Raw genomic sequence first — 13,614 nt, forward strand, 5'->3', positions numbered from 1 at the left:
ATCAGTTGCAAGTACAATTAATAGCAGCATATTTAAAGTTATTTTTAATTCCACATTTAATTCTGATTTTAATATGCATAGTATTATACAATCTACGTTTTCTCTTTCTAGGTGAATTTTGTAGTATGTCAGTTGTTTGCTCTGCTAGCAAGTGTGTGGTTTCGACTTTATCTTCACCCAAGTAAAACAAGCAGCTTTGTCAGGCATGCTGTTGCTACACTTCTGGGACTTTATCTTGCAGTGTTCTGCTTTGGATGGTAAGTATTGCCTTAAACTTAAGAATTTCAATATGATGCCCCTGAAGAGAAAGTAGAATTTACAAGCCCACCCTACCCCTCTCCATTTTGATTGCTTGTGCTAGTTTTGGTTTTGTGGTGGTTAACAGCCAGTTTGGACCTTGCATCAAATAGCAGCAAGTGAAGCTGGATAGTATTCATTGTCCTTAACACTTGTTCACCATCTTGCCTCAACCTCAGCCTATTTCTATTCGGCATCTCATGCCTATTTTTAGTCAGAGAAGGACCTTTGTAACTTTCCTCATTAATTCTGATACCCAATATGATTTCTGAGATTAAGTTTACCTAGAGCAAATGAACAAAGATTGGATTTCATATTTATTTAATGCCTGCATTTTTGACATGTTATGTCAACTATTTTTGACAAATAAGAGTGTACAACTATGAGAGGACACCAGTTACAATTTAGGATATGGTGAAAACTTGTCCATAATAGCATTCGTTGTCTCTTTCTGGTGTTTCTGCTCACTTCCCCAGGTCTTGTAAGAAATTCAGTTTTCATAATCAAGGTTTCTCCCACACGCTTGTGTAACACAAGGCTTTGTAATTGTGGGCTGTTCCCTGGAGCACATGTTAAGACAAGCAACACCTGCTGCTGGAATATTATCTCAGTGAAAGAAATACTTTGGTCTGTTCAAAGCATGTTACACATGCAGTGGAAGGATCACTACATAACCTATTGTTGCAGATTGGTATATTCTGAGGTCCAGGTCTAGGTGCTGCAGCTTACTGTAGTGTTGAAGCTTGTAGCTGCCTCAATAGCTGTATGTGGAAAGGCCATACATCTGAGCTTTTATAACTTTGCAGCTCGAACCTGTGTGTAAATGTTTTCTTGGATATGGAATGTATGCAAAAGAAAATTTCATGTCTTTTAAATCTTGTGAGCAAAAGAAATGATCTACACTAAGAGGCCACCTGTACATCTGCTCGTTAATGCAAGTATTTAATCGACCAATTCTGTGGCAACAACTCAGCGCATAAAATCCTGGTCAAGAGGTTCAGTTGTTGTTCAGGCCAAACATCAGAATGGAGGGAAAAAATGTGATCTTAGTGATCACATCTTGACTGATTCCCAGGGTATGAGTCACTCTTGAGTGTGTCCACCTTACCTTAAAACCTCATGCGTAGAAATAAACTCAAAAGTTCAAAGAATTTTCATGCAGGCACACTCAATAAATTCATAATAGAATAATAATATAATAGAATCTTTGAAAGACCACACCAATATGGACATAAGACAAGAGACAACAAACTGCAAATACAAAAAGGAAAAAAAAAATCAATAACAACTAATAAGATGAAGAGTCCTTGGAAGTGAGTCTAAGTTGTGGGAACATTTTAGTGATAGGGCAAATGAAGTTATCCCTTTTGGTTCAAGAGCCTGATGGTTGAGAGGTAATGACTGTTCCTGAACCTGGAGTTATGAGTTCTGAGGATCTTGTACCACATTCCTGATGGAAAAAGTGAGAAGCGAGCATGTCTTGGATAGTGGAGACTTTGATGATGGATTCTGCTTTCCTGTAACAATTGTCATGTAGATGTGCTCAGAGATGGGGAGGGCTTTGCCTGAGATGGATTAATATTCAATAGTTCAAGGGCATTGGTGTTTCCATACCAGGCTGTGATACAGACAGTCAGTACACTCTCAACTACAGAAGTCTGTCAAGTTTTAGATGTCATGCTGAATCTTCTCAAACTCCTAAGGAAATAGCGTTGTTGCCATGCTTTTTTGATAATTGCACTTCTGTGTTGGGCCCAGAACAGGTCATCTGAAGTGATAACACTACGGAATTTAAAGGTGCTGAACCTCTTGTCCTCTGATCCTCTGATGAGGATTGGCTTATGGGCCTCTGGTTTTCCCTTTCTGAAGTTAATAATCACTCCTTTGTCCTGCTGACATTGAGGAAGTTTTTGTTGTTGTGGTACCACTTAGCCACATTTTTAATTTGTTTCCTATTTGCTGACTCATCACCACCTTTGATTCGGCCTACATCAGTGGTGTTGGCAGCAAACTTGAATATGACATTGGAGCTGGGATGTGCTCCAATTGTAAAGCGAGTAGACCAGGGGCTAAGCACATATTCCTTGTGGTTCCCCTATGCTGATGGAGATTGTGGAGGTGTTGCCAATCTGAATTTACTGAGGTCTGCAAGCAAGGAAGTGGAGGATCCGATAGCACAGGGAGGTATTGAGGCTAAGGTCTTGAAGCTTATTAATTAGTTATGCGGGAAGATAGTACTGAATGTTTTGCTGGAATTGATAAAGAGCATCCTGATGTATCCTCCTTTGCTGTCCAGATGTTCCAGATTTGAGTGAAGAGCCAATAAAATATCATGTGCTGTGGATCTGTTGTGCTGTTAGACAAACTGGAGTGGATCCAAATTCCTTCTCAGGCAGGAGTTGATATGTAGCATCACTAACCTCTCAAACACTTCATCACAGTGGATGTAAGTGCTACTGGACAATAGTCATTGAGGCAGGTTACCATGTTCTTCAAATGCACCAGTAAAATTGAAACCTGCTTGTGAAGTAGATGGGTACCTCCAGGCTGCCAAAGCAAGAGGTTAAAGATCTCAGTAAGCACTCCAGCCAGTTGATCTGCACAGATTTTTGGTACTCTGGCAGGTATCTCATCTAGGCCAGATGCTTTCCGTTGGTTCACCCTCCTGAATGATGCTTTCACATTGGCCTCAGAGACTGAAATCACAGTCATATGGGGCTTTGGGAGTTCATGGAGAGTTGATCTTAAGTTTTGATGGTCAAGGTAGCATAGAAGGCATTGAACTCATCTGGCAGCAAAGCCTTGTCACCTATGTTGCTGGATTTCATTTTGTAAGAGGTAATAGCATTCAAGCCCTGCTACATGCTGTTGAACATTCTTCAGTGATTCAAGTTTGGTCTGGAATTGCCACTACACACATGAAACCACATCTCCCCATTCCTACATTGGCCCCCTCTCACAATAGCCATTCTGCTTGATCCTACTTACTTTTTATTGACTGCTATTAGTGAGCTAATTAGCCAGTCAATTATTAACTAACTGTTGGCCAACTTGCACTTTTTATATTCCTGGAAGGTGAAACTCGGAAGCAAGTCCCATAACATATCACTTAAATGCTTCTGTTCTCACATCAGAGTCCTGAGTGCTATTAAGTGAAACACACTTTGCAGTTGAACAAATTGTAGTTCTTCCCTACTTTTTCTACACGGTCATGGTAGTTGCATCCTGTTCTAACAGGTGGTGAACTTGAGCATTAAACTAAAACCTTCCATACTGCCTGTTGTCCATTTATCGTGGAGAAGTTGAGAGCTCGAGGCTTAGAAGATTTGTGTGATGCCTGAGCTGTATAATTGTAGGTACAGGTGCACCCCATGTTACAAATGACCTGACTTGCAGAAATCCAACTTTGTGCAATTTCTGCCATGCATTTTTCAGGACAATAATAAAATGTTTTGTGATATTTATTTATAAGTGGATACAGTATATATCCCATTAGTTTAATAATGGGTATTCAGTGAAATGAAATAATTTTGCAGTGTGTGCAGATTGATATGATATGGGCAGCCATGGAAAGCTGATATTGCTGATTTAGTGACGATGTTCGGATGATTTAAATGGCGGGTCAGGTGGATTGAAAGGCAGGGTGTCGGGACCAGAGGCGAGGGTCAGGCCAGTTCTGCTTGCTGTTTCATGACATTTGTTCCACTCTGAGCTGAAGGTGTGGCCTGCTCTGGGCTCCATCTAAGGGCTCCATGACGTTTTCTTGGCTCTCTGCTGAACGGCTGAGGCTGTGGCCTGCACAGGTTGCTGCACTTTGTGTCCATGTACTCACTTTTGATCTGAATCCTATTGGCTTACTTTTATTGTTTGCACGATTCATTTTGTTTTTCTGTTTGCACATTGGGTGTTTGACGGTGTTTTTTTTTATAGGCTCTTATGGTTTTCTTTTGTGGCTACCTCTAAGGAGACGAATCTCAAGGTGTATAGTGTATACTTCGATAATAAATGTACTTTGATCTTTGAGGGAGAAATCTGCTTTTGGAATGTTTTTGGGACCAGGTTGCTTGTGTAGTTCAGTGACTACTTGTACTTTATAGCTTTTCAATATTTTGTATCAAGAAGCAAATTAGTGGAAGCTCAGCTGTATGGCTGTCTTTTAGCTCAGTTTCTAATCTTCTCAATCTCACATGCTGCACATAAATTATCACTTGCATTTCAAATAGTTTATTCCACAAAATGGCCACTTGGCTTTTTTTTTGGTCAGACTTTTTAGGATGTGGCAGTATTATGTACACAAGCATCTTTTTGCACTAAGCAATGACCCATCCTTAATCTCTATCTTTTTTCTTCCTTAAATCCACTGAATTCATCTTCCTTTGGTTCCAAGAATGACCGCTGTCCCTATGCTGCAGCAATGCTACTGATTTGATTTGGCCAAAGCAGGAAGTAGACTGATGTTTTACTTTTCATTAACCTTCCTTCCTATTTTTTCCTGATTAACCAGTATGTAATCAATTAAGTAAGATGTACAACAATATATTCTGCGAATATGGCAAGGGATGGAAACATACACCCCTTAAATGATGAATAGATGCATGCATCTTTGATTAAATATTGATTATCACGGATATAATCTATAGTTTGTAGAGGTGATTGGATCATGTAACTATTAGCTTATTTCAATATATTCATTTGCAAAGTTCTCTGTAAATTAAAGAATGCAGTTTATTCCAAATAGTGAAAAGCTCGAAACAGTGGAGATCTGAACAGAATCAGGTCCTTGTACATGCAGCATTGTTTTAAAGTCATGTAGTGGTTTAAAACAAACTTAGGCTTATAAAGTGTTGGCTTTTGAATCTAGGTGATGAAAGTTAACACAGAAAAAAAGTTTTCCTGCAATTCATCAAAAAGACCACCTCTGGAGTGATGGGAATAGTTCTGGCACCACATTTAGGAAAGACATAATTGCCTTGGGTGGGGTCTGCAAATTAGGTTTAAGTGTATCGCCTATGCAAATTGATAATCTATCTTGGAATTTGATTGGTACTTCTATATTAAGATCAAGAGAATAAAAACAGTTTTTCGGGAGATCTAGAAAATTTAGCCATGAATTTCAGAATTAAAGTTAGGAAGTACATTAAACTCAAAACATGGTTTTGATATTTGGAACTTCCTTCTGGAGATGCAAATTGATGCTAGGTCATTTGTTAATTTTAAATCTTATCTGGTGCCAAAGGTGGGGATATTGATGGCAGTTGCAGATTAGGCATGATATCATCGAATCATAGAATTAGCCTAAGGACTTTATGGTCTCCTTCTGTTTTTATAGTCCTGATGGTTGAGATTTTGGAGGAGTGCAAAATTATGCATGGTTACAGAGAGCAAATAAAACAAAACTATTTCCAATGGCAGATGAGTTGATAAGCACAGATTTAAGATGATTGGAGAATAGAACCAGATGTGGCATGAATTGTTGTGATCTAGAATAGAGCAACTGAAAAGTGATGGAAACAGTTAATAACAACATTGCGAAAAGATAACTTGGATAAGTAACTGCTCAAATGGAAGACGTTTTGAAGCAAATATTGAAGAATGCCATTAATGGATTCTTGAACCATTAGCCTCCCAAGACATATCTTTCTTTAAAATGTCAAATTTATTCATTCTTCTAATTCTGCCGCCTTGAATATTTCTAATATTAATCACTTAACCATTTCTTGATGCATAGGCCACAAGCTCTGGAATACTCCCCAAATTACTTTGCCTTTCTGCTCCTTAAAATCTGTCTGGGCATATTGCAAACATCTAGAATGAACTCTGAATGATTCAACTTCCAATAAGTTGCTCACCTGTTCTATTTATGTCCCTTCATTACCTGTTCACTCTAAAATGCCTTCCTAATGTCAGAATTATCCTCATCATCTGTTCAGTGTTAACTGATCCCCGTGTAGTCTTTGCTTACACTTCACCCCTACCCTCAACTTGGATTTTAAAAAAGAGTAAACCCTTCACCCTCACCATATTCTGGGTAAGGCTCCCTAATCCAAAATATTAACTGGCTTCTCTTCCAGTTTGACCAGCTGAGTTCTTCTCTCATTTTCTGTTTCAATTTACACAACTTGAGTGATTACTCCAGATTCATCAGGCCCCATTAAAACAGAAATCAGTAGTTTAAAAGGCTAGAAATAACTATCACTATTGCACAAGGTATGGCCAGAGTACAATTTCTTAGTCATACATTTATAGCACTATAAACACAAAATCTACCTTAGCAATAAATGGGTCAGGTTTATGACTATGACAGCTTACTCAACATCATAACTGAAAGTGAAGAATATTGCTTCCTTAAATATCCCCAATGCAAAGAGGAAGTTTACAATTAACCTGCTCAAGAACACAAAGTTAAAGTGAGAGTGTTACACACTCAAAACCCTCTAGTTGTTCATGGAAGCTCTTGGTCTTTGCTGAATTTCCTCTATTATCTTTCCAGATGACAATGAAAATATATCAAGGAGTTTCACAGGAACTTTTTCCAAACAAACTTTGCAGCAAGTTACGAGGGGTGATTGATATGTTTGTGGATCGTGGAGTCAATTTTAGAAAACCTAGCACATTTATTTTTCAACATAGATCCCTCCTACATTTACACACTTAGTCCTGTGGTCGTGGAGCATACGGATCTTGGACATGCAGGTCAACTCTTAGAGTGGTTATGCAGAACGTTTGAAGTTAATAACTCATCTCCTTCTACCTTAGGACACAAACTTATCAATCACCCCGATGAGTTATTAACTTCAAACATTCTGCGTAATCACTCAAAGAGTTAACCTCCATGTGCATGTAACAAGAGCTGTATAACTCATCTCCTTCTGCCTTAGGCCACGAACTTATCAATCACCCATCTGTGGACACTTTCTGGGGGTGCAAGATCCATATGCTCCACGACTGCTGGACTAAGTGTGTAAATGTAAGAGGGAACTATGTTGAAAAATAAATGTGTTAGGTTTTCTAAAATTGACTCCTTCTACCTTACGCCACAAACTTATCAATCACCCCTCGTATATAGAAGTACAAAGATAAGTGATCAACATTTATTTATTTATTGAGATAACGAGCAGAATAGGTCCTTTCAGCCTTTTGAGCCACACTGCCCAGTAATCCCTGATTTAACCCTAGCCCAATCTACAGTTTACAATGACCAATTAACTTAATGATCAGTACGTCTTTGGACTGAGGGAGGAAACCAGAGCACCCATAAGACCATAAGGTATAGGAGCAGAAGTAGGACATTTGGCCCATCAAGTCTGCTCTGCCATTCAATCATGGACTGATCCAATTCTAACATTCATCCCCTTAAATCTCTGCCTTAAATACACCCAATGACTTGGCCTTCACAGCTGCTTGTGGCAACAAATTCCACAGATTTACCACCCTCTGACTAAAGTAATTTTCTTGCATCTCTGTTCTAAGTGGACGTCCTTCAATCCTGAAGTCATGCCCTCTTGTCCTACCATGGGAAATAACTTTGCCACATCTAATCTGTTCAGGCCTTTTAACATTCGGAATGTTTATATGAGATCGCCCCTCATTCTCCTGAACTCCAGGGAATACAGCCCAAGAGCTACCAGATGTTCCTCATATGGTAATCCTTTCATTCTGGAATCTTTTCTGAACCCTCTCCAATTTAAGTATATCCTTCCTAAAACAAGGAGCCGAAAACTACACACAATATTCTAAATGTGGTCTCATGAGTGCCTTATACAGCCTCAACATCATATCCCTGCTCTTATATCCTATACCTCTAGAAATGAATGCCAACATTACAACCGCCTTCTTCACCACCGACTCAACCTGGAGGTTAACCTTTAGGGTATCCTGCACAAGGACTCCCAAGTCCCTTTGCATCACTGCATTTTGAATTCTCTCCCCATCTAAATAATATCTGCCCGTTTATTTCTTCCACCAAAGTGCATGACCATACATATTCCAACGTTGTATTTCATTTGCCACTTCTTTGACCATTCCCCTAAACTACCTAAGTCTCTCTGCAGGCTCTCTGTTTCCTCAACACTACCCATTCCTCCATCTATCTTTGTATCATTGGAATTTAGCCACAAATCCTTTAATCCCATAGTCCAAATCATTGACATACATCATAAAAATCAGCAGTCCCAACACCGACCCCTGTGGAACTCCACTGGTAACCAGCAGCCAGCCAGAATAGGATTCCTTTATTTCCCACTCTGTTATCTGCCAATCAGCCAGTCCTGCATCCACGCCAGTAACTTTCCTGTAATTCCATGGGCTCTTATCTTGCTAAGCAGCCTCATGTGTGGCACCTTGTCAAAGGCTTTTTGAAAATCCAAGTACACCACATCTACTGCATCTCTGTTGTCCACCCTGCTCGCAATTTCCTCAAAGAATTGCAGTAGGTTTGTCAGGCAGTATTTTCCTTTCAGGATATCATGCTGGCTTGGCCTATCTTGTCATGTGCTTCTAGGTACTCCGTAATCTCATCCCTCATAATTGAATCCAACAACTTCCCAACCACTGATGTCAGGCCAACAGGTCTATAGTTCCCTTTCTGCTGTCTCCCACTCTTCTTAAATAGCGGAGTAACATTTGCAATTTTCCAGTCATCTGATACAATGTCAGAATCTATTGATTTTTGAAAGATCGTTGTTAATGCCTCCGCAATCTCTCCAGCTACTTCCTTCAGAATCCGAGGGTGCATTCCATCAGGTCCAGGAGATCTATCCACCCTCAAACCATTAAGCTTCTTGAGCACCTTCTCAGTCATAATTTTCACTGCACATACTTCACTTCCCTGACACTCTTGAATGTTCAGTATACTGCAGATGTCTTCCACTGTGAAGACTGATGCAAAATGCACATTCGGTTCCTCTGCCATCTGTGTCTCTCATTACAATAACTCCAGCGCCATTTTCCATTGGTCCTATATCTACCCTCAATTCCCTTTTACCCGTTATATACTTAAAAAAGCTCTTAGTATCTTCTTTGATATTAATCACCAGCTTCCTTTCATAATTCTTTTTTCCTTCCTAATGACCTTCTTGGTTTCCTTCTGTAAGTTTTTAAAAGCTTCCCAATCTTCTTTCTCTCTACTAGCTTTGGCTTCCTTGTATGCCTTCTCTTTTGCTTTTACTTCGGCTGGCCATGGTAGTGTCGTCCTTCCATTCAGAAATTTCTTCTTATTTGGAACATATCTCTCCTGCACTTCCCTCATTTTTTTTCCAGTAACTCCAGCCTTTGCTGCTCTGCTATCCTTCCTGCTGGTGTCCCTTTGGCCAGTTCCCCTCTCATGCCATTGTAATTTTACTGAAATACCAACACATTGGAATTTAGTTTCTCCTTCTCAAATTTCAAAGTGAACTCAATCATATTGTGATCACTGTTCCACTGATCACCTCCAGATCATTGCACAACACCCAATCCAGCATAGATGATCTCCTAGTGGCCTCAACATCAAGCTGTTCTAAAAAGCCACTCCTTGGACATTCTACAAATTCTCTCTGTTGAGGTCCAGTACTGACCTGGTTTTCCCAATGCACTTTCATGTTAAAATCCCCAACGATTATCATGACATTGCCCTTCTGACATGCCTTTTCTATCTCCTGCTGTAATTTGTAATCCACATTCCGGCTGCTGCTTGGAGGCCTGTATACAACTGCTGTTAGGGGCCTTTTACTCTTGCCATTTCTTAACTCAGCCCATAGAGACTCTATACCTTCCGATCCAAACCCATGCGTTCCCAGAGAAAACTCATGCTTTCCATAGAGAGGATGTACAGACTCCTTACAGACGATGTCGGAATTGATCTGAGAACTCTGATGCCCCATGCTAGAGGATTAGATTGTAACATTAAAGACATCCTGCTAAAATTATATGTAGGCCTCCGTTAGTCCCGATAGACCATGGATTTGCACCTTGGAAAATTTCCAGGGCACAAGCCTGGGCAAGGTTTTTTTTTTATGGAAGACCGGGAGTTGCCCAAGCTGCAAGTCTCCCCTCTCCATGCCACCGATGTTGTCCAAGGGAAGGGCATTAGAACCCATATAGCTTGGCACCAGTGTCATTGCAGAGCAATGTGTGTAGTTAAGTGCCTTGCCAAGGCTCGAACTAGCAACCTTCAGATCACTAGACGAAAGCTAAACGCGCCAACACGCTAAAATTATATAGAGCCTTGGTGAGACCGTGTCCTCCATATTGTGTGCAGGTATTGTATCCGTATCTAAGAAAAGATATATTTGTGGTAGACTGAATGAAATAAAAGTTCATTAGATCTGGTTCCTGCCATTGAGATTTAATACTCAGGAAGTGATTCAGCATATTACAATTACACTGACTGGAGTTCAGAAGAATATGATACAATTGAAATCGTCCAAAATTCTTGCATTGAACTGTAGGGATGTTTATTCCGACTGGGGTACTTAGAAGCAGGGATAAAATATTAAGATTAGGTGTCAGGACCACCATGAAGAAATTTCTTTACAATACAGGCTTAAATATTCAAGACTGATTTTTGGATATTAAGGTCCCTTATACAAATCATTGATTGATTCTAAATTAGCATTGAATTCTGTCTCATTCAACTACTGAGACTCCCAACCCAAGAAGGCTTCTGTCTTGAGTTACAAACTGCTAGAATTGGAATAGGTTTATTATTGCCATGTGTGCATTGAAAAGCTTATCCTGCACAGTTAATACCCCATCCTCATCACATTCTACAGGGGTTGTATTGAGAGCATCCTGAGCAGCTGCATCACTGCCTGGTTCGGAAATTGCACTATCTCGGATCGCAAGACCCTGCAGCGGATAGTGAGGTCAGCTGAGAAGATCATCGGGGTCTCTCTTCCCTCCATCACGGACATTTACACTACACGCTGCATCCGCAAAGGAAACGGCATTATGAAGGACCCCATGCACCCCTCCTGCCATCTGGGAAAAGGCTCCGAAGCATTCGGGCTCTCACGGCCAGACTATGTAACAGTTTCTTCCCCCAAGCTATCAGACTCCTCAGTACCCGAAGCCTGGACTGACACCTTGCCTTATTGCCCTGTAACAGCTACAGAGCATGTGCAGTATTGGTAACTAATAAGGTGCAAGATCATAATGAGGTAGATTGAGAGATCAAGAATCTAGCTTATTGTAAGGATCCATTGAGTGGTCTTATAACAGCAGGGTAGAAGCTGTCCTTGATCCTGATAGTACATGCTTTCAGGCTTTTTTTATCTTCTGCCTAATGGAAGAGGGGAGAAGGGAGAGTATATGGAATGGATGAGGTATTTGATTCTGCTGGCTACTTTACTGAGGCAGTGACAGGGGCATGCCAAATTTCTGTTGCCTTCTGAGGAGGTAGAAAGGAGTTTGTGAGCTTTCTTCGCTGTGATATCTACGTGGTTGATCCGATCGCTGGAAAACTTGGTAGTCCAACACCACCAAGTTCCCAAATATGCCAGTATAATAGGGCATACTGTACAGTCAAGACAGTTAGTAGATTTAAGGATAATTAGAAAATTGAATGGTATTGGGTATGTTCAGGAAGGCAATGATGAGGTAAAAGTCAGCAGAGAGCGTGAACAGTCTAATCCTGTTTTTTCCCCTCATTTTCTTATGAGCCCCTTTCATGGAGGAGATTGTGGGTGGAATACTCTCTGAGTGATTATGGATTTAAATACTGAGGGCCTAAAATACATCTGTGAACATGAGGAAGTGCTTGTTCACAAGACAAAATATTGGCTACTTTGTTTCCTCCTGTTGCTGAGTGATATCCATGCCATTTTGTCCCTGGTGAATGTGACCAAAGCCGCTTCTTTCTTCCTCCATGAGCTGAAGTCGAGGCTCTTTTACATCTAGCCAGAAACAGATCACCAACCAGTCCCTCCCAGGGGAAGATTAACAAAACATCCTGGTACCAAACTGGCTGAATTTCTTTCACAACTATTTAAGACAAATTTCACTTTTCATGTCAGGCAGCATCTATGGAAATGAATCAGCACTCAAAGTTTTGGGGTTAAACCCTACATCAGGACTGGAAAGGAAGGTGGATGATGCCAGAATAAGAAGGGGTAGGGGAAGGAGGACAAGGTAGAAGGTGGTAGGTGAAGCAAGGTGGGTGGGAGGAGTAGGGATGAAGTAAGATGCTGGAAGGTGATGGGTGGGAAAGGTAAAGGGCTGGGAAAGAAAGAATCTGATAGGAAAGGGAGAGTAGACCATGGGAGAGGTGATAGGTAGGGAGAAGAGATAGGAGACCAGAGTGGGAAATTGAAGAAGAGGGAAGGTGGGGGGAATTACCAGAAGTTGGAGAAATCTATGTCCATGCCATCGGGTTGGAGGCTACCTGGACTGAATCTGTGGTGTTGCTCCTCCAACTTGAGAGTGACCTCATTATGGCAGAAGAGGAGTCCATGGAATGACATATCAGATTGTGAGTGGGGATAGGAAGTAAATTGGTTGGCCACCAGAAAATTACACTTTTTTGTGGATGGAAACTCGACAAAGTGGTGCTCCAAACTACATCAGATCTCATCAATGTAGAGGAGTCTGTGTTGTAAGCACTGGATACAGGAGATGACCTAACAGATTTATAGGTGAAGCTTTGCTTTGCTTGGAAAAGCTGTTTGGGGTTTTGAATGGTGAGGAGGTGAATGAGCAGGGTTAGCACTTCTTTCACTTGCAGGGGTAAGTTCCAGGAGGGAGATTGGTGGGGAGAGATGAATGGACCACAGAATCACAGAGGGAGCAATCACTGTGGAAACCAGAGTGGGTGTGAGTATGTGAAGATATGTTTGGTGGTAGGATCCTGTTGATAATGGTGGAATTGCAGAGAATAATGTGTTGGATGTTGAAGCTCTTGGGATGGCAGATGAGGACAAGAGGAAATCTATCACTTGTTGAGGCATTGGGAAGATGGGGTGGGCATGAATGTCTGAGAAATGGATGAGATGTGGTTGAGGGCAGAGGAAGGGAAACCCCGTCTTTTGAAGAAGGACATCTCTGATGTCTTGGAAAGGAAAGCCTCATCCTGGGAGCGTATTTAACAGAGACAAAGGAACTTGAAAGGAAAAAGGGAACGGCATTTTTATAGGAGATGGTGTGGGAAGAGGTATAGTCAAGATAGCCATGGGAATTGGTAGGTTTATAAAAGATAGTGGTAGATGGTTTGTCTCTAGAGATGGAGAGAAAGATGTCAGAAATGACGACAAGTAAATTTAAGAGCAGGGTGGAAGTCGGAGGCAATGTTGATGGTAGTGATGAGGTCAGCATGTGTGCATGAAGCAACACCAGTGCAGTTAT

The 13,614-nt window shown here is 40.9% G+C and overlaps 1 protein-coding gene across 3 annotated transcripts in view; it reads left to right on the plus strand.

Annotated features, from left to right (window-relative positions):
• Positions 1–13,614, plus strand: part of LOC140733474 (lysophospholipid acyltransferase 2-like) — a 144,825-nt gene that overhangs the window by 37,475 nt on the left and 93,736 nt on the right. For 2 of the 3 annotated variants that reach the window (XM_073056861.1, XM_073056862.1), the window contains exon 2: positions 112–257. The exons of the other annotated variant lie outside the window; for it this stretch is intronic. In XM_073056861.1, coding sequence (XP_072912962.1) covers positions 112–257 — 146 coding nt within the window. The remainder of the gene's footprint in view (positions 1–111; positions 258–13,614) is intronic. 3 annotated transcript variants of the gene reach the window in all.

Source organism: Hemitrygon akajei, chromosome 9, assembly GCF_048418815.1.
Source record: "Hemitrygon akajei chromosome 9, sHemAka1.3, whole genome shotgun sequence".
Lineage (NCBI taxonomy): Eukaryota > Metazoa > Chordata > Chondrichthyes > Myliobatiformes > Dasyatidae > Hemitrygon > Hemitrygon akajei.